Source organism: Protomyctophum parallelum, assembly GCF_964188405.1.
Source record: "Protomyctophum parallelum genome assembly, chromosome: 18".
In the NCBI taxonomy this organism is placed as follows: domain Eukaryota; kingdom Metazoa; phylum Chordata; class Actinopteri; order Myctophiformes; family Myctophidae; genus Protomyctophum; species Protomyctophum parallelum.
Genome location: NC_139716.1, coordinates 25,289,143 through 25,316,462, shown reverse-complemented (window position 1 = coordinate 25,316,462; position 27,320 = coordinate 25,289,143). Strand labels below are relative to the sequence as shown.

The 27,320-nt window shown below is 42.7% G+C and overlaps 1 protein-coding gene across 3 annotated transcripts in view; it reads right to left on the bottom strand.

The window, feature by feature from the left end:
- The window catches only part of intu (inturned planar cell polarity protein), a 44,738-nt gene extending 18,984 nt beyond the window's left edge, over nucleotides 1-25,754 (bottom strand). For 2 of the 3 annotated variants that reach the window (XM_083789629.1, XM_083789630.1), the window contains exons 1-5: nucleotides 24,235-24,431; nucleotides 18,988-19,194; nucleotides 14,845-15,281; nucleotides 13,898-13,983; nucleotides 4,934-5,155 (exon numbers count right to left, since the gene is read on the bottom strand). In XM_083789629.1, coding sequence (XP_083645755.1) covers nucleotides 4,934-5,155; nucleotides 13,898-13,983; nucleotides 14,845-15,281; nucleotides 18,988-19,194; nucleotides 24,235-24,347 — 1,065 coding nt within the window. In that variant the 5' untranslated portion in view covers nucleotides 24,348-24,431. Of the gene's footprint in view, nucleotides 1-4,933; nucleotides 5,156-13,897; nucleotides 13,984-14,844; nucleotides 15,282-18,987; nucleotides 19,195-24,234; nucleotides 24,432-25,300 lie in introns of those variants that run through there. The other variant, XM_083789631.1, reaches the window with a different exon arrangement.
- Between the last annotated feature and the right edge of the window lie 1,566 nt (nucleotides 25,755-27,320).

Genomic DNA, 27,320 nt, shown 5'->3' with positions numbered 1-27,320 from the left:
GGGGGTCAAATCGTGACAGGCAATTCCCGCTGTCAAAAAAACACTTTGTTAGAAATGTCCAATGCTTTCCAAGGTGTGATTTGCGGTCCTAAGGATCAATACAAAATGAATATCAACATCTTAAAACCAAAATGTTGAATTGTGGGTTTGAGCTCACATGCCCTGTTGATGTAAATCAAAAGGGGGGGGGTAAATACCTGTCAGTGGGGAGTGTTGGCTGGGAGGAGGAGTAGGACTAAGGCCCTATACGTCCTCTCTGGGGGGGGGGGGGTAACTACCTGTCAGTGGGGAGTGTTGGCTGATGAATGAATATCAACATCCTAATACATCCTAATACTTGGGGGTCAAATCGTGACAGGCAATTCCTCCTGTCAAAATATGACCCCCCAGTCAAAAAACACTTTGTTTGAAATAGACACTCATGCTTTCCAAGGTGTGATTTGGGGTCCTAAGGATGAATACAAAATGAATATCAACATTATAAAACCAAAATGTTGAATTGTGGGTTTGAGCTCACATGCCCTGTTGATGTAAATCAAAAGGGGGGGTAACTAGTAACTACCTGTCAGTGGGGAGTGTTGGCTGGGAGGAGGAGTAGGCCCTATACGTCCTCTCTGTGGGGGGGGGGGTCTTATTTTGACGGCAGTAACTAACTGCCTGACATAATTTCACCCCCCTCCCTATCTAAGTATTGGACAGTATTAAGATGTTGATATTACTTTTGTATTCATCTTTAGGGCCAATCACACGAGTGTCTATTTCAAACACAAAGTGTTTTTTGACTGGGGTGAAAACCTTGAATAGTTGAAGGCCTTGGCGAAAGCCTTGGAAACCAGAACAAAGACATGAAGCCGGAACGCCCTGTGGAAGATATTCACCCTCAGGGTCAACAACATCCACAGACACCAGCCGCATTAAAAAAAGACCGCCGGGAACGCTTAAAAAATAAAAATAAGCATATCGTTGCTGTCAGGCAGAAACCTCTTATCTATTTTAGTTTTTTTATTGTGAATGAATCATATATCATAAAACACAGTCACTAAATGCTCGAAGAGCTTGTAGATCTGCTACTTTTACTGCTGCTACTTTTAATGTTTTTTATTTGAATCCTGAAAAGTAATACTTTTGGACATTATGAGGCTGCCATCCGACAGAGACAATAAAATAAAAACCATTTGGGAGAGTCTCGTTCCAAAAATGAGACAACCACCACTTAATGTAAATATATTCACATATACTCTATGGCTATGCCATGGAAGTGAACCACACACTTTACTTTAACCACTTTCACTCTGGCATCCCTTTCAAATCTTTTTCTTTTTCAAATGCTTTGTTGTGCACAGGTTGAGGCCTCGTATAAGGCCTTTGGGCTTCTTAGCCTCCTCCCAGCACTTTATTTTCTTTTCTTTTTCTCTACGTATTTTACCTTTTGAATAGTTTTTATGCTGTGCTAAATCATATCAAATTAACTCCCTATTTTGGCCGCAATGCCATTATAGGAGAATATTCCCCCTTTTGGTGTTAGCATTATGTTATGCTTTAGCTATTGAAAAATAGCAGATCTTCGAGCTTGTAGGTCTGCTATTTTTGAAAAATCAAAGAACGACTGACATAGAAACATATCTTTTTCAGAAAACTGTCAGGATGTAGAAGACATTTTTAGAATCTGATCTCAGGTCAAAATGGGTTAATGGACTAGTAGTACAGTACAGTATGAGTAATGGCATGTCATTTATAGGCAAAAATAATCCTGACATGTTAGCTTGTAGATCAAGCGGACAGCAACAATATGAACCTCATATTGGGCAATAACGTTTGTCTGTTTCCCTTTTCTGACTTCAACTCTGATAAATGTTAGTACACCACCACCAACCCCAGGTTAACATGATGTTTTGGGATGCTCTCAACTGACAAAATGGAGAGAAAAAAAGATACTCGAATTGCAAAAAAATGAAGAAAAAAAAAACTAAAGTGAATAAAAGGCAGCACAGCGCTTCCCCTCCCTCTGGTTTCTGCTACCCTGCAATCAAAGGACGCATGAAATCAAAGTGAGAGTTTCGCGGGTTTTCTGCACAGCACTGTCATTTACAGAACCGACCGCTGGCTGATGTGGCTTCGGGTCGGCCCTGTGCTCTGAAAGACAAAAAAAATAAAGAATCTGCCGGTTTGGCTACGCAGAAAAAGAACCATAAAACTGCGCAGCTGAACCATAAAGAAAACATTAACCGGCCATTATAGGTCTCCCTCGGGGGAACATGGGATCACAGAGTACCGGAGGTCTCGTGGCAGAAATGAAAGTGTAGCTCAGCCCCGCAGAGCAGAGATCGGAGCACGAGCAACACCGCCCGGGATTAGCACATATGAGAACAAGGCCGGCCGACCGGCCGGCCGACCGGCCGGCCTCCGACAGGATTCTTCTAACCCACATCATGGTCATACATCAGTAACCCACTCTTATAATTAGGGATTTAGGTTTCATGTCAACTTGAATTAAAAAACCCGTAAAATTCAACAGTGGTGTAAAGTAACTACCGGTAAGTATATTTCCTTAAGGACATTTGTAGGTATTTGTACTTTACTTGAGTATTACGAATTTCTTGTACTTTTCCTTCTAGGCAAATATTGTACTTTTACGCCACTACATTTATTTGAAAAATGAAAACATTAGTTACTTTGTAGATTTTGATTGATTTGATTAACCACTTCAACTCTATTCGACCATTTGAAAATAGCCAATCTACAAGCTCACAATGCATCGCAAAGCGAAGCATTGTGAGCTTGTAGATCAGATTTTTTCAAATGATTTTTAGACATTTGGAAATGGGACATTCTGCATAATGAGTACTTTTACTTTTGGTACTTTAACTACAGTTTAATACCAATACTTTTGTACTTTTACTCAAGTACATTTTGAATTCTGGACCTTTACTTGTAAGTAGTTCTATATTGCAGTAATAGTACTTTTACTTCAGTAAAAACGTTGAGTACTTTTTCCACCACTGAAATTCAAGTATAATACTCTCTCCACTTGCGACACAACGATGCTTTTGCTAAGCAGGAGAAGAGTTAAACCTTGAAGTAATTCTTCCTCCATCTCGGTTTCACATTCACACAGTGGGGGTGGGGCTGTTCTTTGGCTCTGCGGGACAGTACTTTATAGCGGACAGGATCCATTTAAAGGGAGGAAATTCGTCATTGTGTTAATGGATTTTATGCTTTCACAATGGCTTGAATTATTGCTCTTTGGGCTTAGAGCTCACATATTGATTCTCCTTGGGGAGGAATATAGTTTTCACAGAAAACTAATTCCAGGGAGCATTTATGGACGGGAGCAATAATGCTCCCGGAAAAAGCTCCTCTCTCGCTCCCTGTCGTATTTCTCCTGGCGTTCTGTTTTCTGTTAGTCGTGCCCACAGGCCAAACTGGATGATGTCCAGAGCGGTAGTTCTCCAAAGCGTACGAGACCGAGCCAGAACTCTTCACTGCAACACTCGGGGTTTCCTATGCAGAGCTGAAGTAATTTTTGCTACACTCAATTATCAAAACACACTCGGTAACAACTGACTGAATCATTGCCACTGGGGAGCAATGGATGAAGCAGACAGACACCATCCGTTTCAGAAAGAGGCCCTGAACTTGATGAGCAGAAATAAATAGAAACCTATATTTAGAAATCATGGCCAACATCTTTTGAATTGGGATCAAGGCGAGGGTTGCTCTTGACCGCAGAGTCAGGATTAAGTTACCATACAACCAATGGAAAAACTAAAGATGGAAAAATGTGGACTGCGGATATGCGACTAGATTAGAACAAATTCTGATTCTAAAGTGAGATGACAGAAGAAGTGTCTCTATAAAGACCATTTTAAAGAATAGTTCTTAAAGGCTTTTTTTTTTTTTTTAAGATATTTTTTTGCGGCTTACGCCTTTTATTGATTTTTTAAGGGACAGATAGTAGGCTGACAGGAAACGGGAGAGAGATGGGGGGATGACATGCGGTAAAGGCCGTGTCGGGTTCGGGAGTCGAACCCGCGGCACACCGCGACTGGATCACCAGTCCGGTGCCCAGACCGTTACGCTACGGCCTGGGCCTCTTAAAGGCTTTTGAGCACAGTGAAGAGTGGTGAAATGAGAGAGAGATGATACACAGAGGCGATAATGTGTGGAAGCTGGAACCCATGTTGTGAGATGCACACCAAGGACAATAACATGCTCATCATCACCAGTGGTATCATGCTCGTAGAACGCAGTACCATGCCGTGGTACCAAGAAGAAATCGATGTGGACACGCCATGGACAGTAAAAAACAGAGCGCTGCACTCGCGTGCACGCTAGGACACGTCTCCCTAGATTCAAGAGAAGACGCACCTAACATCGGTCACCAGATTTTCCAATGCGCACCAAGTACCCAGTGGTTACTTGTATAACAGGTCAGGATACTGGCGGTGGGCACGCCCCCCCAATAATTCTCATACACAGTAAGCAACACAGCACAGCAGTGGTACCAGTAGTCTACTCCTTCTGTGGTGTCTGCACGCAACAAGAATGCCTCCTCCTCCATCGAAGAACACATTCGGCCAAAGCAAACTTCTTAGTTTCGCTACTGCAGCGCAGAAAATAAGTCGTCTGGATAATTAGTAGATAAAGTAGCCTACTTTTGTGTTTGTGCGTCTAAACCTCATGGCGCGTGTGCAATGCTGTGCATTCCCATTCCAAGTGCGTTTGTCTAAAATGCAACGCCATTTACATTCCAAAGCCCGCCTCCTCAGGTAACTTTTGTATGTAGATCTTGTTGAGGTGGTCATTTTGAAAGTAGCACTCAGGTCAATAAATTGATTGGTGTACACGTACTATACAGTATAGTGCTAGTAAGCCTGTGTGCATTTCCGTCTTCTGGTCATGTTTGTATCGTGAAACATGTGCCACCACCAACCTCTTCCTGTGGCGACTCAGAGTCCAGATTGAGCGACAGGTACATGGCGATGTGCGGGACGTGACCGATGGACATCTGCAGCTCCGCCGTGTCCTCTCCCCACAGCAGACGCACCAGCTGGCTGACGGGCGGCGAGCCCCTCGGCATGCGGGGTGCAGACGGCGACTCGCCGTCCCCTTTGAAGGCCTCCACGGAGCCCACCGTCTCCAAGGTCAGCTTCACCTGGGAGGGCGGGGGAGACGGAGGGAGGGATGGTTAAAGGCCTATTCATAGTCCAGAGGTGACCACCGAAAACTACAACACATCTCTGTTTTTACTAACCACTGTTTCAGTGGTCACTGGACTATAAATAGGCCTTAAGGAACAATGGATGGAGCCTGCAATGAAATACTGCCTTTATCCAAAGAGCTTTACTACTAGAGAGAGAGAGAAAATAGACGAGAGGTGAAAGGGAGCGAGAATTACTAGTCGTCGAAGAAAAATAATATGATAAAGAGGAGGGACGGAGAGGAGGTACAGAAATGTGGAAAAATAAGCGTAATAGAGAGAAAGAGAGAGAGAGAGAAAGAGAGAGAGACAGAGAGAGAGGGAGACAGAGAGAGAGGCACTTATCCAGCAACCGCATGGTGTTGTCCAATATTGTACAGTATGTGATGCGTACGGTTTTCTGTGCTGGCCCTGAGAACCTAGTTTCCCCATGCAGGCACAAACAATTCTATTGTGTTGTGCAGTCGTGATCATCACTGTTTCCACTGTAGCCCTGCCATCCAACACCTCTGGGAGCCTTCATTCATCATAAACACAGCAGCGTTTTTTGGCAGAAGGTATACTCTGGATAACTGCAGTTTGGCGCAGGATGACAGGGTTTTGACAGTCATCATCATCACACACAGCCAATATTCATTCACATAATCCAGCCCATTATGGTGTCCCTACCAGGGTGGGATATCATTACCACAACCATCAAGCCACCACCACCCCAGACCCCACCATCCATCAAACGCCGGGGAGTCGGCCGACTATGCCGACACACATTGGCATCAGCCTCTAGTACTGTATATGCTTCGGCGTACAACGAATGGTGAAAACAGCCGATATTATGTGGGGGTGATGCAACATGTTCTGCAGCTTGTAGATGAGCTATTTTTGACCGTTTTTTGACAACATAACATCATGCCCCGAAATGGGGACGCCAGGGTGAACAGTAAAATAAAAGAACTGGCCGCCGCTGTGGTCATTGGACGGGAATGAAAAGTCTTCATTTCCTGTCTTGGTTATGACAGACAGTTATGCGCTCCTCACGGAATTCTGTCCTTTTCAAGGTTTTGGTTGGGCGGCTCGTAGGAAAATACTTTGCTTGTGTGATGTGCCTTGTGCCATGCCTCCAAAAGGGGGAAAGGTAAGGTCCCACCCTCATGCCTTCATTCACATCCACTCAGGAAAAGGTGGACGAGAGAGAGAAATGGTTTATGTTGGGAGAGTGAAAGTGAGACCAACATCTAGCCCTATAAACACAAAATGAGAAAAAGCAGGCATCTGTGTGTGCGTGCGCATGCGTGCGTGTGTGGGTGCGTGCGTGCGTTGCGCGTCTAAATTGAAACCAGATTGCCTCTGGCCCGAGACACAGTGGCAAGACAACAGAGAAGCCATCGTATGTCGTCCTCTTCAGCGTACTTGTACCGTTAGTTTCCCTTTTCCAATTCCTAAGTTGTTACTGTTAATTTGCACAGACGTCCACACCGGTGGAAAATGACACCGCAGTACACAGAGAACCCAGAAAACCAGCACGCCGCTCGTACCTCGCACGTGGAAACTCTTCCAGTCCTGATGAACAACAGAACCAAAAGGTGAAGGACGTAGGTAAGATCACATATGGTATGACTGCAGTGCATACATAGGCACAGACCTCATTGTACAAGTAGTAAAATATAAATAATACAATATTCACATTAGAATATTTTTTATATATATGCACATTATGTGCATTGCCGCCCTAGTGTAGTGGTTAAGAGCATATGCCTTTCATGCGGAAGGTTGTGGGTTCGAACCCTGCCTTGGAGTCGACGTCAGCCGGTCGCAATGGGTTCCTATACTGCCAAATCTAATGGGTTCAGATCTGAGGCGTCCGGATGTAAAAACTAATCCATTTGCATTACCAAAATCAAGACCAAAATACACTCTATAGTATAGAGTCTGTACTATATGTATAGGCAAAGTCGCCACGTAATCAATCACCACACACACTGAATCTATTTGCTTCACACATGGTGCAGACTTGGCGGCTGAAACTTGTCATCACTGGAGGAGCCTGTTGAGGACCTGAGTTGATATTAATTAAAGGAAACCAGAACCAGAGTGTGTGTGTACTGTGTGTGAGTCGGCGACTCAAGGCCTCAGATACGGGGGACAGCGGTGGACAAAAATAACTTTCACATACTGTCTGTCTTTGTTTTATTTGTCTTGTTCTGACCTTGATTGGGGGGGAGGGGGGGGGGACATTTACATGTTGGATACAACAAAATGTACACATATGAAAAAAAATCACCCAAAGATAAATAAATATATATAGCAGATGTACAAGCTCACAACACATACAGTGAGGACTGAGGAGCCCTTGAGCAAGGCTACTAACATTACTACTTTGTGCGCCTTAAGTTAAGACACACCTTTACTCCTTGGCTTTTAATTCTGTTTGAGAGTTCTGTGTTTTTGTTTGGCTTTGCTGTTATGTGTTCCTTTTTACTGTGTGGCTAGTGTCTCTATGTTTTAGCTTTACAGTATATTTAGCTTTTAACTTTCTGTACAGCACTTTGTATACCTTGAGTTGTGAAATGTGCTATATACTGTAAATAAAGTGGATTGGATTTGATATTGGCTATTGATGGGATAAAACACCAAACTAGCAGCTCCTACAGTTTATTATTGTAGTTCTATGTAGTCTACAGTAAGTTCTATCTACGCCATCACAGTTCCATTCTCACACGTTCATGTTCGGCCAATATATGGAGTACCTTTCCGTCCCTATTACGTACTGAATTAAACTTACACGACGGACATAACAAACTACAAACGAAACATCCAAATGCTGACGTACACTTGTATGTATGTTGACATAATTTCTCTGCTTGCACCTGTATGAGCGAGTGGCAAGTAAAACCCTCTTGATTCATAATTCTCCTGATTGTACAGTACACACATACCAAATCAGACACCGTCACCACGACACAAGCTAATGCGACGTGCATATGGTAATGCACTGTTGTGACGAAAAGAGGGCTGAGCCAGAAGGCCAAGCTCTCCGTCTACCGAGCAATTTTCGTTCCTACTATGGTCATGAAGTGTGGGTCATGACCGAAAGAATAAGGTCGTAAATACAAGCGGCCGAAATTAGTTTTCTTCGTCTGGTGGCTGGCATCTCCCTTAGAGATAGGGTGAGGAGACTCCCGATCCTGACGGCCTTTGCTGCAATGTCTCCTCCCCCCCCCCCCCCCATCTCTCTCCCCATTTCCGGTCAAATTACTTTCAACCTATCAATAAAGGCAGAAAAAGCCCAAAAAAAAAGAGATAGTGTGAGAAGTTCAGTCACACGAGAGAGACTCGGAGTAGAGTCGCTGCTTCTTCGCCTGGAAGGGAGCCAGCTTAGGTGGTTTGGGCATCTGGTTAGGATGCCTCTCTGGCTTCTCCCTAGGGAGGAGACCCCGGGGCAGACCAAGGCGCAGTTGGAGTAATCACATTGACCCCCAGGAGGAAGTTACTAATGTTGCTCTGGAGAGGGAAATCTTTTCTGGAGCTCTCTGGTGGAGCTGTTGCCCCCGCGACGTGACTACGGTTACGCGGTTGAAGATGGATGGATGGATGCATATGGTAATGTTTACTAGATGGGGGACAGGTGGGTTTGCTCTGCTATTCTGACTCACCAATTAGACTCGCCAATGTGTCTTTGTAGACTGTAGACTGCCAGCTGTGACGAAACCACAGCAGCCGTTCATGTCGCGTGGTGACACTCCTTTGCGGCCATGGCGTGCCGTGCATACAGAGCAAGTAACGGAACACTGGTTTTAGGCGCACACGAAAGGGTTCTACAGCACATGCGGTATTAGTGAGGCTATCAAGTAGTAACTCTGGAGCTTCAAAGCAGTGCAGATGTTACACATTTCAGTTCAACAGTGTCATGTTATTCTGTTGCAAGGGGATTCAAATGATGAGAGAATAATATCACAACTGGCTTCTGGGTGTTTGATAGCTGACATATGACATTCAGGGAGGGGATGCTGCTACCCGAAGCGCCTTGCAGTACTTACTGTAAGTCTGTACATTTATTTTAGGATGGGGTCCAGCCCCCGGTGGGAAACCAATCCACACAAATGGTAAATGGTGCATTTATATAGCGCCGTTATCCAAGGCACTTTTACATATATTCACCCTCTCACACACACATTCATACACAAATGGCGGCGGAAACCATGCAAGGCACCAACCTGGTCATCTGGAGCAATTAGGGGTTCAGAGTCTTGCTCAAGGACACTTCGACACTAACTCTGGGGCAGCCCAGGTTTGAACTGGGAACCTCCAATCCAGCCATTCTACCCCTGAGCCACCGCTGCCCCTACACAACTCTGGTTGTTAGTGTTAGTGTTAGTGCTACACTATTCCCACTGAGCTACAGTACACAACCTATCACACATAAAATAAAAAATAAAAAATAATCCATTATCTGCTGGAACTGGAACTTCGTATATTTAAAATCCAAGTATCGCAGGCGCCAAACCGATGGCCACTGGCAATTTGACCCCATTTTAGGCCTGTTATTACAAGAAGCCTTGTGTACCTATCCATTGGTGGTGCCTTTTCTGACAGTGTCAGTTGTGAAATCCGAGTAGTGGTACAAACCAGAGAAAAGTGGGAAAATGTTTTATCTGCCATCATGTTCCAAAAAAAAAAAAAAGAGTCCAAAATCCATTCCCACTTCCATTAAATTGGCTGTGCAGACGAATTGTTCTGAGGGCACGGCCCTGTTCGAAAATTGCCAAAATGGCCAAACCATGGATTCTGAAAATGACTGGGTGAGGAGGCCGAGAGAGCTAACTGCAGCATTTTCTCTTGTCATAAATAACAGGGACGTGGTCAGACTGACGTATGTGCCCTCATTGGAATTCCACCACGTCGATGTCAGTGATTTAGGATTCACACATGGTGGGCAGTGGGCACGCAGCCACACGCACACACGCACACGCGCACGCACACACACACACACACACACACACACATCAGTTTTCGACTGCGGTCGAGATCATGCATGGATTTCACAATGCCACGCCAGACTTCCCGGTCCTTCATTGCCTTCCCCAGTTCCTGCTTAGTGATACATGTGTCCCAATAGCGATGACATCAGGGAACGACAGTTTTCTATCTCCAGAGAAGAAGGGAAGATATAACCTCATTGTCAGCTCTGTAGCAGTGGCCGGCAAACTGTGTTCTGGATTGGACTACTAGGAGATCAAATCACTCATGGGAAACTAAACTATGAGAAGTTGTTTTCTGTCCCATTATTATGTTTACTGACATTTGAGCTGTGGACTGAGGGGGTCTTCCCATTGTCCCATGTGTTAAGACCCACCTACTCCCTGAGGGGGTAGGAATGTATTTAAGCTGAAGTCTGACTGAGTTGTGTTGAGTCAGTACATGGTGTTCCATTGCAACGCTTCATTGCTGGCTCCGTATTCGAATACAATATCGAATACAAAATCCCACGATTTTGTAACCCAGTTTTCTTTTCACCCAGTGCCAATTATCTAATGTAATCCTGGGCGCTACACTTCCTCTGCCAACCTGGGGGGGCAGCGGACTGACCTCATGCCTCCTTCTATGCATGAGGAGTCCAAGCTGCTTCTTTTCACCCGACAGAGGGGAATTTCCCCGGCCGGACGTAGCGCGTGGAAGGGACACGTTATTCCGACCAGTTCCTTTCCCCTCCATCAGGCGCCCCGGCTGGCCAGGGGGAGGTAGTTTTGTGAGGGTATCTACCCTAGGGGACACGGGGAGAACATGCAAACTCCACACAGAAAGGCCCTATCGCCAACCCCCGCCTCGGGTATGGGCACTGATGACGCGGAGGAGGGAACACGCCGCCAGTGCCCACAGCAGAATACAAGATTCTAATACTTTGAAACTCTGAATTGTGTCTGTCTCATTATGTTGTTTAACTGTGTTATAAGTGCTCTCCAAAAGAAGAACAACACACACACACACACACACACACACACACACACACACACACACACACACACTAACACACACACACACACACACACACACACACACACACACACACACTAACACACACACACACACACACAGGGCCAGCAAAAGGGCAAAGTGGTCACTTTGATACCAATAATGTCTACTGTCTGCTTTGCAGCTGGAGAGGTAGCCACAGAGCTCCCTGCAAATAATGTGTAATATTTGATTTAACCACATTGAAAACCTTCTTCTCAATTATAGGCAAAAATGTTCAAACATTGTAATTAGCCCTTCACTAAATCCCACCCCCCTGAAGCGATTGTCCAATGCCAATACAAATAGTTCAAAATGCAGGTCAAGCTTTCTTCGCTGCTAACGTGCCTATTGGACAAGGATGGGTTGGGGAGTGACTTAGTGAAGGGCTAATTGTCAAAAATATATATATACTGGCATATAATCTTTTACAAATTATCCAAACTAGCAGATCTAGAAGAAGCTGTGTGCTTGTAGATGATGATGATAATAGCAATCACTTAATTGGAGACATAAACCACACAAAATAACCCGTCAGTCAGCAGGACAACTTTACTTCAACTCCTTGCTGCCACAAATCGCTGAATGAACCACCTCAGCGGCTGTATTGCTCCATGTATTTTGTTTTTCTTCCAAAAATCTTCCTCTGTTTTATTCCTACAGTGTAATTTGCTCTCCGGCTGCATGTTCTAATCAGCCGGGCTCTCTCTCTGTCCCACCGCGTATAATGGCCGGCTTCCTGTGGGTCTGCAGAAAGAAAAAGTCGCTTCGCGGTCCGATCTCACTCCACCACGAACACCATCGCCCCCCCGGGCCACACTCTATCATTTACAAATTCCTGCCCTTTTGAATTTGAAGGTCTGCTTCTTTGGATGAAAAAGGAAATGGAATGGAGACTCAATTTAGGGTGAAACTCTTGTTTTTTTTAGCTACCGATCAAAAGCGTAGTTTCTCAGTAATTCATGGTTTCCTAATGGCGAAAGGCGCTGATTGGCACAGCCGCGGTAGAAGCAACGCGACGGAAAACCACTTAATGTCTATATCTGCTGATCCGGTTTATACTGTAGTGCGTGTGCCGACAGGCCAAGATTTTGGAAACCTAAGTACTACCTTGTGGATTTGGGAATCAAATCCAATGTGGAAAATGCATGGCTCTCCCAAGGGACAGATATATACACATACTTAGATGGTAGACCGGCGGTTAAGAGCAGCCTGCCCCAGCCGGCGTGATTTCTGGTAGCGAGGTGCGGGTGCCGGCGAAAACAGCCGGTGGATCATATTGGTTCACCGATCTGAGAACCCGCTATGCGATTTTCCAATTGGTTTCTCCAAGCTTTTTTTTAGCCGAATACGAACGAAAATAAAAGCCTCTAGTTAAAGAGGGGCTACAGTAGACATTATGAAGTGTTTGTTGTCTCCACCAGGCCGAAGGCATGTGGGGAGAGTATGTTTTGCACTCCGTCCGTCCGCGTGTGTGTGTGTGTGTGTGTGTGTGTGTGTGTGTCCGTGTGTCCGTGAACAGCTAATCTCGGCCACCGTTAACCCGGTCGATGCCATATTTTGCACACACACTCCCTGGATGCCAACCATGAACCTCTGCCCCCAAACTTTCCAGAACGGCCTGTTATAGCGCCACCAGGAGGCCGCTTTGTGCAAAACAAGTTTTTCGATGCCATATTTTGCACACACACTCCCTGGATGCCAACCATGAACCTCTGCCCCAAACTTTCCAGAACGGCCTGTTATAGCGCCACCAGGAGGCCGCTTTGTGCAAAACAAGTTTTTGCACAGTACACCTACAGATTTTGTCCAAACATCACGCAAATTGGTACACAGTCTCTCTAGAGCCATTCAACGAAACGGGTCTTTCAGATTTATCAGACTCCATCCTGATTGGTTAAGATTGGCTTCCAAAGTTCACAGGAGTGCTCAGTTTCAAACAAAATGCTGCAAATCATGAACACATCGCGTGATTTCCGTGAAATTGTGCACCCACATTCCCACTAGGCCGTGGACGAAATGCCACATGAACAATTTCAACTCAGCCTCAAGGTGGCGCTATAACTGGCCAAAAAGTGTTTTTACCTCTAACTGCACGGATCTGTGGATAACCTGGTGGAGACCTGTGCCCGGAAGGGCACTTTTTCTAGTTTCAATATGCGGTAAAAAGAAAAGTAAAATAAAAAGTCCTAGGGCGTTACAGATCAGACAAACAAAATACAGTATATTAATAACTTAATAACTCAATTGTGATACTCATTGCTTTTTTCCACAAAATGTCTTTTAGCCCTGACTGCCAGTTTCTATACATTCTTTAATTTAATTTTAATTTAAAATTGCCCAACGTTATACACGTTTTAAAAAGGCGTTAATGGCGTTGTTGGCGCTGTGGGAGTTGATAAAGTCCTTGGCAGACATTGAGTTTTAAAGAGGAAGGATGAACATTTGTGGAATATCCAGACGAAATCACGTTGCTACACATTGGGCACTAGCAGAACTGCTATGTTCACTAGTTGATTGATTTGAATATAATTATATTTATTCCCATGCAAATGGCTCTGTGAGATACTGTACAAAACCTGAATACCTTATTTGACAAACCTTTTTAAATGCCATTTATTCTGACATTTAAAACAACATTTTTACGCTTACATTTTACTGCAGGAGACAGGCTCATTTTCACGCACTCACCTGTGTTGGTCCTGGAATGCAGGAAAGAACCCTCTCAATGTTCTCAGAGGACACATCCACATCATCCACTGCTATGAGCACATCACCTGAGGACAGAAAGACAGTCACGTCAACTGTCCTGAACACAGAAAGACAGTCACGACAACAGAAGACGTCAGAAAGTCAGTCATTTCACCTGAGGACGTAGGTGGTAAGGCCATACAATGGATGTAGATAACATTTTTGTTCCAATCTGTTCAACACATCAGCAAATTCGGTTATCAAATATTTACATGATCTTTCTTGCCTTCAAGTCAGAAAGGATTTGACAAATTTAGCGTAATCACGGGAGGACAATAGCCAGATGTTTAGTGCATTATAAAGATGAACAAGAGTGACTTCAATGGACTTATTTGTCCATTAAAAGGCAGGCTTTACCTGCATGTGCATGTAAGCAGAAAGGCATACCACCATCTCTGTACACAGAGCTATTTCAGGTATTTAAACTGCTCTAATTGTTAAAGCATGGAGCAGTGGAGTATAAAAGTTGCATTACACAGTAACTTGAGTGGATAGTCATTTGTGGTGAAACACAACTGGCATTCCTTTGTCTGCTTAGAACAACTGCACAATGATCAGACCAGATAGCAGAAAATCACTTCAGTATATGCCTGACTCTCAACAACAGACAGCCTTGAGGACTAGCTACCATTTCATTTGCACCAGAATAGAAAGAAAAGACGTACATTATTTCAGTGGGAAAGAATAGAAAGAAAAGCCACACATATGAATGGCTTACGGTACATTATTATTGAGCTAAATTCATGGTCCGTGCTCAAAACCAATCCAAGTTATTCAAGAGCTCATAATTAACCAAAAGTATATGGCACCTGTAATCATTTCCCATCTTGAATGTTTTCTTAGCAAACATCAACATCAGTTGCAATGCACATCCATTCCAGCCTCACCAATAAGGATGTGGCCACACTTGATGGCCGGGCTGTTAGGAACCAGTCCATGAACAGCCAGCCGCTCCTCCTCCCTCCTTCTCCCTGCAGCAGGGTCTCCTGGGCCTCTGGTCCAGGAGGGCCGGTGCACCACTCCAAGCAACGCCTCCAGCAGGCCTCCCCTGTCGGGCAGAGGCGTCGAGGAGGCGCCTCCTCCTCCGAGGCGTTTAGGGTTGAGGTAGACACACACCTCCTTCAACCGCTGCGGCTGGACCGTCACACCCTGCCTTTGGCCCACCTGGTTCTTCAAAATGGACGCCGGCGCCGGTCGCAACGGCAAATCCAAGCCGTCTTTCCCCAGCTCCCCTCCTCCCGCCCTGCGCTGCGACGGACGGCGTTTCCTCCCGAGGATCCTGGCCAGCCTCTTCTTCAGCTTGGGCTCTCCTCCTCCCTTCGCTCTGGAGGAGTCGGAGCAAGGTTATTATAGTTAACTAAAACTCACGAAAAAACTAAAACTAGAATAAATAAATACATTTTCGTTAACTGAAACTAAATAAAAACTAGAACTGCACTCTGTCGAGTGCATACTTGCTTGTTGCACACTAGTAGGCCATAAATGGCCAACTAGTGCGCAAGCAGAGCGCGCAAGTCCTTTCGACCGCTGTAAAATGTCAAATCTCAGTATCTCTGTGAAGGAACGTTTGAAATGATTAATGTTTAGATGTAACTATTTGCTACCTACTTTATACATCTAGTATTATTAAGTATGATTCAAGTTTCTATCTATATAAGAAATACTGTTTTATCGTTGTAGATATATTCTGGATCCCTTTTTAGTTTTTCAGAGACAAATAAATCATTTATATGTGTTGAAAAAAAAAGGTATATAAACTGAATTGTGTTGCTGAACCAAATGACCACAAATGACCATATTTCTTACGTCATCATTTAGAGCTAGTCATACGTATACTATACACTTTATACAGTATACGTCATCTTTTTTTTTTTTTTTTTTTTTTTAAGATATTTTTTTGCGGCTTACGCCTTTATTGATTTTTTTTAAGGGATAGAAAGTAGGCTGACAGGAAACGGGAGAGAGATGGGGGGATGACATGCGGTAAAGGCCGTGTCGGGTCCGGGAGTCGAACCCGCGGCACACCGCGACTGGATCACCAGTCCGGTGCCCAGACCGTTACGCTACGGCCTGGGCCTGTATACGTCATCATTAAGAGCTAGTCATACGTATACTATATACATAATCAGTAAAAAATAAAATAGCAAATTGTGCCTGATCTGCTGGGACCAGAGTACATGGTGTGTATCTAAATGATGACGTAAGAAATATATATAGTATATATATAGTATATAGGCATATACTATATACGTATACACTCTATACTCTATACTGTATAAAGTGTGTAGTTGTAAGTTGATTAGCGGTATACTGTGGTTACTTTGCGCCAAAAACCGTGACAGCTGTTCCGCCATTTGAGGCTTACGCAGAAAAACATCAAATCTGTGCCTGTGTTGCTGGACCAAATGACCACAAATGACCATATTTCTTACGTCATCATTAAGAGCTAGTCATACACATACACACCACGTACTCTGGTCCCAGCAGATCAGGCACAATTTGCTATTTTATTTTTTACTGATTATGTATATAGTATACGTATGACTAGCTCTAAATGATGACGTAAGAGATATGGTCATTTGTGGTCATTTGGTCCAGCAACACAGGCACAGATTTGATGTTTTTCTGCGTAAGCCTCGAATGGCGGAACACCTGTCACGACGAAGGAGACCGGGCGAAAATATTACTTGTGTGCTCTGCTTGCGCAAGTAACTAGAACTGCACTCTGTCGAGCGCATACTTGCTTGTTGCACACTAGTAGGCCATAAATGGCCAACTAGTGCGCAAGCAGAGCGCGCAAGTACTTTCGACCGCTGTAGGTGTAACTATTTGTTACCTACCTACTTTATGCATATAAACACCTAGTATTATTAAGTATGGTTCAAGTTTCTATCTATATAAGAAATACAGTTTTATCGATGTAGATATATTGTCTGATATACTATATGGAGTATGTAGTTGTAAGTTGATTAGTGGTATACTGTCGTTACTTTGCGCCAAAAACGTGACAGATTACACAAATGACCATATTTCTTACGTCATGTAGTATACGTATGACTAGCTCTAAATGATGACGTAAGACATACGTATACATATATATACTATATAGAGTGTGTAGTTGTAAGTTGATTAGCGGTATACTGTGGTTACTTTGCGCCAAAAACCGTGACAGCCGTCCCGTCATTTGATGTTTATGCAAGAAAACAGCAAATCTGTGCCTGGTTTGCTGGGACCAGATTACACAAATGACCATATTTCTTACGTCATCATTGAGAGCTAGTCATACATATACACAACACGTACTCTGGTCCCAGCAGATCAGGCACAATTTGCTATTTTATGTTACACTGATTATGTATATAGTATACGTATGACTAGCTGTAAATGATGACGTAGGACATACGTATACATATACTATATAGAGTGAGTAGTTATAAGTTGATTAGCGGTATACTGTGGGTACTTTGCGCCAAAAACCGTGACAGCTGTCCCGCCATTTGATGTTTATGCAAGAAAACAGCAAATCTGTGCCTGGTTTGCTGGGACCAAACGACCACAAATTACCATATTTCTTACGTCATCATTAAGAGCTAGTCATACATATACACACCACGTACTCTGGTCCCAGCAGATCGGGCACAATTTGCTATTTTATTTTTACTGATTATGTATATAGTATACGTATGACTAGCTCTAAATGATGACGTAAGAGATATGGTCATTTGTGGTCGTTTGGTCCCAGCAAAACAGGCATATACTATATGCATATACTATATATAGTATATAGGCATATACTATATACTATACATATACTATATAGAGTGTGTAGTTGTAAGTTGATTAGCGGTATACTGTGGGTACTTTGCGCCAAAAACCGTGACAGCTGTCCCGCCATTTGATGTTTATGCAAGAAAACAGCAAATCTGTGCCTGGTTTGCTGGGACCAAACGACCACAAATTACCATATTTCTTACGTCATCATTAAGAGCTAGTCATACATATACACACCACGTACTCTGGTCCCAGCAGATCGGGCACAATTTGCTATTTTATTTTTACTGATTATATATATAGTATACGTATGACTAGCTCTAAATGATGACGTAAGAGATATGGTCATTTGTGGTCGTTTGGTCCCAGCAAAACAGGCACAGATTTGATGTTTTTCTGCATAAACATCGAATGGCGGGATAGCTGTCACGGCGGAAGAGACCGGGCGAAATTATTACTTGCGCGCTCTGCTTGCGCAAGTAATTAGAAACGGCAGTCCATGCCCCCCCAGGTTGGCAGAGGAAGTGTAGCGCCCAGGATTACATTAGATAATTGGCACTGGGTGAAAAAGAAAACTGGGTTACAAAATCGTGGGATAAAAAATATTAAAAAAAGAAAAGAAAAAGGGAAAAGAAAAACGATAACTACCGGTAACTGAAACTGTATTGTGTATTTACGAAACTAACTAAAAACTAACTGAAATGATACACAAAATGTCCTTTTGTTTAGTTTTGTTTATTTAATCTGTAACTGAATTTTTAAAATGTTATCTTTTGAGGTTTTTAATACTTACTCTGGCCCTTTTCAATCCTGCACATGACAGTCGACTTATTCATCAGGTGCAGGTTTGAAAAGGTCTGAAAAAACTAATCAAAACTAAACTAAAACCAAACAAAAATAAAAAATATATAATAACTAAAACTATCATCTCAATGATCTCACGATCATTGAGAGCTAGTCATACATATACACACCATGTACTCTGGTCCCAGCAAATCAGGCACAATTTGCTATTTTATTTTACTGATTATATATATTGTATATGTATGACTAGCTCTAAATGATGACGTAAGAAATATGGTAATTTATGTAATCTGGTCCCAGCAAACCAGGCACAAATTTGCTGTTTTATTTGCATACGCATCAAGTGGCGGGTTGGCTGGGACGGTGCATGCATACGGACCGGGCGAAATTATTACTTGCGCGCACTGCTTGCGCAAGTAACTAAACTTCAATGAAAAATCCAAAACTATTATAACCTTGAGTCGGAGCGCTGCTTCCTGTTGTTCCGCGATTCCGTGATGACCTCCGCCTCCTTTTCACTGAAGCGAACGTGATTGGTGGAGGCGCCGTGACTGGCGGCAGCGGCCCTGGCCAGTGCGGCCTCCTCCTCGCCCTCGCTCAGCTCCAGGTAGAAGAGCTCGCCGTTCTTCTGCACGTCGTCCAGCCATTCTGGTTCCAAGTCACTGAGGGACAAACAAAGGAATATGCTGTGTTAGCCTCGCGTAGCGATACTAAGGCCACATTTACACTGGCAGCCAACTGTGGCCTGAATCTAGCCTGTATCAGATCTGTGCCACATCCAGATTGAAATCCGATTTATTTAAATAAGTCTAAATGCAGACAGGTCACATGAAATCCGTTTTGAGTCACATTCAGTGGCGGATTCAAATCTGATTTGAGGAAATCCTTCTCAGTCTGAATGCAACAACCTGATCTAAATCAGATAGATTCCATGTAACTTGTTTGTGTTTAGACATAAGTCTACACAATTATGTAGACCTAGAATAAATGTTATTACTTGCGCAAGCAGAGCGCGCAAGTAATAATTTCGCCCGGTCTCTTCCGCCGTGACAGCTGTCCCGCCATTCGATGTTTATGCAGAAAAATCTCTTACGTCATCATTTAGAGCTAGTCATACGTATACTATATACATAATCAGTAAGAAATAAAATAGCAAATTGTGCCTGATCTGCTGGGACCAGAGTATGTGGTGTGTATATGTATGACTAGCTCTTAATGATGACGTAAAAAATATGGTCATTTGTGGTCGTTTGGTCCCAGCAAACCAGGCACAGATTTGCTGTTTTCTTGCATAAACATCAAATGGCGGGACAGCTGTCACGGTTTTTGGCGCAAAGTAACCACAGTATACCGCTAATCAATTTACAACTACATACTCTATATAGTATATGTATGTATACGTATATGTATACGTATGTCTTACGTCATCATTGAGAGCTAGTCATACGTATACTATATACATAATCAGTAAAAATAAAATAGCAACTTGTGCCTGATCTGCTGGGACCAGAGTACGTGGTGTGTATATGTATGACTAGCTCTCAATGATGACGTAAGAAATATGGTCATTTGTGTAATCTGGTCCCAGCAAACCAGGCACAGATTTGCTGTTTTCTTGCATAAACATCAAATGGCGGGACGGCTGTCACGGTTTTTGGCGAAAAGTAACCACTGTATACCGCTAATCAACTTACAACTACATACTCTATATAGTATATGTATATGTATACGTATGTCTTACGTCATCATTGAGAGCTAGTCATACATATACATACACACCACGTACTCTGGTCCCAGCAGATCAGGCACAATTTGCTATTTTATTTTTTACTGATTATGTATACGTATTGCTCTGTCGAGTGCATACTTGCTTGTTGCACACTAGTAGGCCATAAATGGCCAACTAGTGCGCAAGCAGAGCGCGCAAGTACTTTCGACCGCTGTAGGTGTAACTATTTGTTACCTACCTACTTTATGCATATAAACACCTAGTATTATTATTACTTGCGCAAGCAGAGCGCGCAAGTAATGTGATCGGCCTGGTCCATTTGTCGTGACAGCCGTTCCGCCATTTCAGGACCCCCCCAGAAAAACATCAAATCTGTGCCCGTATTGCTGGACCAATGATGACGAAATGACCATATCTCTTACGTCATCATTTAGAGCTAGTCATACACGTATTTCTTACGTCATCATTTAGAGCTAGTCATACACGTATGTGTATGACTAGCTCTAAATGATGACGTAAGAAATATGGTCATTTCGTCATCATTGGTCCAGCAATACGGGCACAGATTTGATGTTTTTCTGGGGGGGTCCTGAAATGGCGGAACGGCTGTCACGGTTTTTGGACCAGGCCGATCACAGAATACCGCTAATCAACTTACAACTACACACTTTATACAGTATAGAGTATAGAGTATATATGTATACATATATAGTATATGCCTATATACTATATATATACTATATATATTTCTTACGTCATCATTTAGCTCTAAATGATGACGTAGGAAATATGGTCATTTCGTCATCATTGGTCCAGCAATACGGGCACAGATTTGATGTTTTTCTGGGGGGGTCCTGAAATGGCGGAACGGCTGTCACGGTTTTTGGACCAGGCCGATCACAGAATACCGCTAATCAACTTACAACTACACACTTTATACAGTATAGAGTATAGAGTATAGAGTATAGAGTATATATGTATACATATATAGTATATGCCTATATACTATATATATACTATATATATTTCTTACGTCATCATTTAGAGCTAGTCATACGTATACTATATACATAATCAATAAAAAATAATTTACCAAATTGTGCCTGATCTGCTGGGACCAGAGTACGTGGTGTGTATGTAAGAAATATGGTCATTTCGTCATCATTGGTCCAGCAATCCGGGCACAGATTTGATGTATGACTAGCTCTAAATGATACACACCACGTACTCTGGTCCCAGCAGATCAGGCACAATTTGGTACATGCGCGCTCTGCTTGCGCACTAGTTGGCCATTTATGGCCTACTAGTGTGCAACAAGCAAGTATGCACTCGACAGAGTGCAGTTCTAGTTAAGTATGGTTCAAGTTTCTATCTATATAAGAAATACAGTTTTATCGATGTAGATATATTCTGGATCCCTTTTTAGTTTTTTAAAGAAAAATAAATCATTGATATGTGATGAAAAAAAAAGGTATATAAATTGAATTAAAATATGTTATACAGTATAATTATTCTGTAAACGGTGGAATCTCAATACATTAAGGCAGAAGATAGTAGAAAAGATAAAGACACACGACTATTTGATCTGGATTGCACAAAAAGGAAACAAACAGGAGGTTTACCAACTACACTCAGTATAGCAATTGGTGCACAAGTGATGTTGACTACTAATGTAATGGTATCTGATGGATTAGTCAACGGTATCAGAGGATTTGTTGAGTATATTGACTTTGGGAAAAACGGCACCTATGTTACAGTAATACTCGTTAAATTCCAAGACAAAGATGTTGGTCTTAAAGGGATTGTGACATAAAAAAAAAGGTTTTGGAATTGTTCTTATTTTTTTTTAGGTTCTAATCTCAATTGCACCCAAAAAACATGAACTTTTAAAATTCAGTAGATTTTCTGTGATCTGGGGTTTTCTGGCTCAAACAGGTGCTCTGATTTGCCGGCAGTTTGTGATGTAAGAGCCTGCAAATCCCATATATGTCAATGGGATTACACCTACAGCGGTCGAAAGTACTTGCGCGCAAGTATGCACTCGACAGAGTGCAGTTCTAGTATTGATCAATGTTTGCCTGTTTTCTCTCCTAATGGTACCAACATCAATACAGCATGCAGAACTGTGGACAAAATCTTATCCAACGACAACAAAATATATACGGTAATATAAGTTTGGGGTCTGCGAGGCTAAAATGTCATCAAATGGTGGTCTGTGCTGGCTCAAATGCTGAAGAAATAAATGGGCCGTGATATGAAAAGGGTTGAAAACCACTGTCATGTAGAGAGATCAGTAGGCCTAATGCATGGTGTAGTGTTTAAGAACATCCGTCTCTGGAAGCACATGTGGTGGTGCTTCCCGATTTCCAACGTCTGTCTCAATAAAACAAAAACAAAATATACAAAGGTGACTGCCAAATGGTTTGTTCAATAGCTTGCAAATGACAAGGGAGAAACTCTGCTTCTCACATTATCATGAAATGTGCAATGGCTAAAGCTTGTATAGGTATAGAACGTTGCCATGTAAATGTAATAATGTTTTTTTCATTTTTTTGTCCTCCTCCTGAGCACATTTTGATTTCTATCCCGGGGCACTAAATGAAAGAAAACAACAGGCCTCTCATTGGTTTATAGAATGAGACCAATGGAAAACCACACAGTCCAAGCAACAACCAAAAAAGCAAAGTAAAAAGAACAAATTCAGCTGGACTTATTTTCTTTCTTTTGGTCTTTCTAAATGAAGCCTTCGGCAAACGTGTGGTAGGCAGCTCAGAAAAAACCACGTCCATAAATTCACTGAGGAGGACGGCGAATAGCATACAATTATTTAAGAAGGTTAACCGACTAAATTGAAAACATTTCCCCAAAACTATGAAAAACGAGGGGAGGAGAGAGGGGGGAGAGAGTTGGGGACACTCCCTCTCTAGGAGGCCTAAGACCCATACACTTTATTACTACTATACAGGCCTACTTTGTACTTTTATTTCTTGTAAAAACCTCCAACCACTTTTACAACCATGTCTGTTATGTCTGTGGCGCTCTATGTGAGCAACCCAACACGCATTATATTCTTTGCCTGGGCGAACTTGCTTCGACTACAAGGCAGTGATTTTGTGATTTTGTGACGTCTGTCATAAACGGGCTGCACTTAACTCAACTTGACAAACACTCAAGTTATCTACACAGACTACACATGCCATAATAGACGGATTTGCTCCAGCAACCAGCGAAGCAATTCCGTCAATTACCATCCCTAGAGGCAACACAACAGTTTGCATATCAAATTGCAGCTTCCCTGGTAGCCGAGCAACTAAAAAACGTGAATATGGACTTCACATGTAGCCTGTCTGTATAGTTGAATTAATAATCAGGATTTAACGTATACTAGATACATATTTTTAGAATAAACTTTTCTGTGGTCAGGTCTTCTATTAGATAATGTACTTACTGTACTTCTACTGCATAAGAAATCAGATGCGTGCATATTATAGGCCATAGGTAGGTCAGTGGTTTTCAACCAGTGGTCTGGGGACCACCAGTGGTCCTTGAGGGGGTTCCAACATGGTCCCCAGCTAAATGATGGAGAGTTGGTAACCAAATGGAACCTTAATTATATATCTTTAACTCGTAAGAGTGTTAAATGAAACCAAATGGACCCAAAAGAAGGGTTTCATTTTACACTCTCAAGAGTTAAACTATTGTTAAATATCTGCATTACTTAATTAACAAGAAGTCTACACAATTAACGAATGTCGAATTGTTATTTTGACCAACGTTTGCTTGTTATCTCTGCTAATGTACCACATCAATACAGCATTGAATTGTGGACAATATCTTTATCCAAGAATAACAAAATATTGAGGTAAAATCTCATCAAATGGTGGTCCATGGTTCAAATACTGAATAAATAATGGGCCTTGATATGAAAAGGGTTGAAAACCAAGGCCATAGTTAGGTAGTTATAGTGTCTTACTCAGAGTAACTTGATGATGTGGATTCAGTGTCAGTATCACTCTCGTTGTCTTCTCTCTCCTCTTTCTGAAACTTGCGATCAACAGCGCTCTCATCCGGCCTGTTCGAGGACATTTTTACCTCAACGGCGGTTTTCGTGCACTGTCTGAAGAGCTATGTTTTGTTTCTGAAGTGACTAAAATGTTGCTGATGAAGTTTTGAGAGCGAGGAGTAGATCATCTTTCCTTTCCTCGCCATGTTGTTGCCACATACGGGGCTCTCCGGACGGACCACGTGACGTGCGTATTTTCAACGCGATTGGTCAACGACAGCGTTGCCCCTGACAACAGAGATGCTCTGCTAGTAACGCACATTCGAGGTGTTGTCATACCACATTTAGTTTAATTACGTGACTATAGTTTGTGCTGATTTAATACGCACTGGTAACTTGAAATTACTTGGTTGGTGTTTGGAAATTGTGGCATTTTTTCCATTTAGTGGATATAGTCTAATTTATATTTAAATATAGTGTTTAATTTCAAATTATGACACATTTTCTGGAAATTGTAAAACATCACTGTATGAGTCAGTCCCCCAGGCCACTGATTTAAGTGCAACACTCTGGCACGGGCAACTAGAATTTGCACGTGCAGTGACTGTGTCATGAAAGACAAGTTGACTTGGCATCTTTGGCTCCACGATCCACTTGAATAATGCATAAAGCAACAGCAACTCAGCAAGCACTACGACAAAAAATAAGGTCGTTGACTCGTTGCGGGCGATTAAAAAACAAACACAATTGGCTTGTTTAGGGATATCGAAAATTACAAATGAAATACAATTCGATGGATAACATTCAAGCCAAGGGGCTGAATTAATCCACTATTCCACTGAATAATATGCTTAACTGTAATAAATTCTCTCACCCTTGCCCCCCTCATTCGATCGCCCCAGTGCACTGCACGAGTTCTTTAAATCCCCTCCGGCATTCAGTCAACTAAAACTTTTGACAAAAGTAGCCGAAAACAATGCCATTTATTTAGCAATTAAACCATTTAAAGATAGCTACTAACTTAGATCTGACTCACCTGTAAAGGAGAACACTGCGTATAGAATCGAAGTCCTCTAAATTATTAGAGAATGATGCTCCATCCGCAGAAATGCTGAACATTATTTGTCTTTCATGTTGTCGCGAGGTCGACGAGTGCGTTCAGTAAACATGCTCAAACAACGGGGACTATAATATATATCGCTATAGTTTCCCCAATATGAGACACACAACTTTAAAACCTGCAGCTCTGCCAGCCAGCTTGGTCCAGCAAACAATAGTATGGCAGAATAACCCTCCTCAAACAGTCAAACAAACCTGACAATAACAATATTTGTCTATAATTCCTCTGCCTGTCTGTGTCCGAATGATGAAGTCCTCTCACTCTGGATCCTCCTCTGTCTCCTAGTGGGGAAAAAAGTCCTCCTCCTGTTTCTCACGTCAATCACTCGGAGTCTGGACCTGATCCAACTGAATAAAGTAAAGTGCCTTTGAAAGGGAAGGAACTAGTTTGAGTACTTCTCCAGACCAGAGACCAGACCAGACTGCTTTGGATTCATTGAGGATATTCTATTCATTCAGCCCGACCCGACTGCATGGCTGCTCTCATGTTGGCAGGTGGAGTTAAGAGGACTCCCTCAGCTTGTGACACAGTTTGCAAAGCTTTAACTTGTCTGCTACTTTTATCAATAGGCCTATAGGCTACAAGCTTTGCATTTTATTATATTATATATATATATGCACAAAATCCAATTGAGGGGGGGGGGGTATTTTTAACATAGCATATATTAAATGTGATGCTTTTGGCTGCTTAACAATAACAAAATCGCCTCTTCCCCATGTATGTATGTATGTATGCATGCATGCATGCATTATTATTCTACGTCATTCAACAGTTCTAATAGCTAAACCCGAAAATACTCACTCAATTATTTAAATTTAAATGTATGGGTCGCCGCCAGGGGGTGTGAGAACCTTAGAAGTGTTCCAGGCAAAGCTTAGCTTAATACACATCTTCTGAATCCTCTCTTTAAGAATTAGGCTTATTATTTTCTACAGGTATTAATATAGAATAAGCACTCTGATAATACTTCCTCCCTCACTGACCCTTACAATAAGGGCTTATGTGGGGGCCAATAAGGGCAATATGTGAGGGGGGGGGCAATAAGTGCCATTGGCCCTTCAGACGAACATTTGACAAGTAATAATAGGATACAACTTATACAAGCCGTGTGGGGGCGAGCCGTCTCTCTGAGAGAGAGAGAGATTTTTACCTGTAGGCTACTATATTTTCACCTGTACTTTGAGATTTTTCCTGTACTTTTAAACAGAGAGAGGGGGGGGGGGAAGTAAAGTGTCTAGTTATTGTGAGAGTTGAGGGGGCCTCTTTTGTTTGAGTGTGCTGGGTCGTTAGTTACAACAACAACAACAGATCCACGGTGGCAGTGGCAGTGTTTTACCTATACTTGTGAGGACCTCTGCTTGGATTCATGGTGAGTGCTGGGGCACCGACGATCTGCAAGCTCACAACGCGCTGCATGTGTAGCCTACGCCTACGCAACACTTGGAGCTTGTAGATCCTGTTGGTGGCACTCTTGTTCTCCTGTTATGAAATAATGCAGCACCAACGTGAACTTCCTTTTGTTTTTTGTTTTTTATTTTTATTTTTACAAAGGCAATTTAAATAAATGTAAGTCGCATATTTAATATAACAGAAATGCAATTAGTATACGTGTAACGTGTATATCCACGTATATATATATCTATATATACGTTAGTTTCAGACTAATGAGAACGTATTGCTTATTTTACGGTCCAATGACATGAAATGGCACATGGAACGGACCCGACAAAATGACCACCCCCAAAATTCGGCGTGCTCTACGCACGAGTGCGGTGTGCCCTTTTATGGGGTTTGAGCCCCTGCCCCCTCAGTGCTCTCTGCACGGCCCTGCTCTTGTGGCAATATCTGTATAACAATAAAAGGATTAACCTTGTTCCCCTTCCAGCCAGGCGATAATTAAGTGGAATGGCACCTTTTGTTCCAGAGCTCGTTCGGC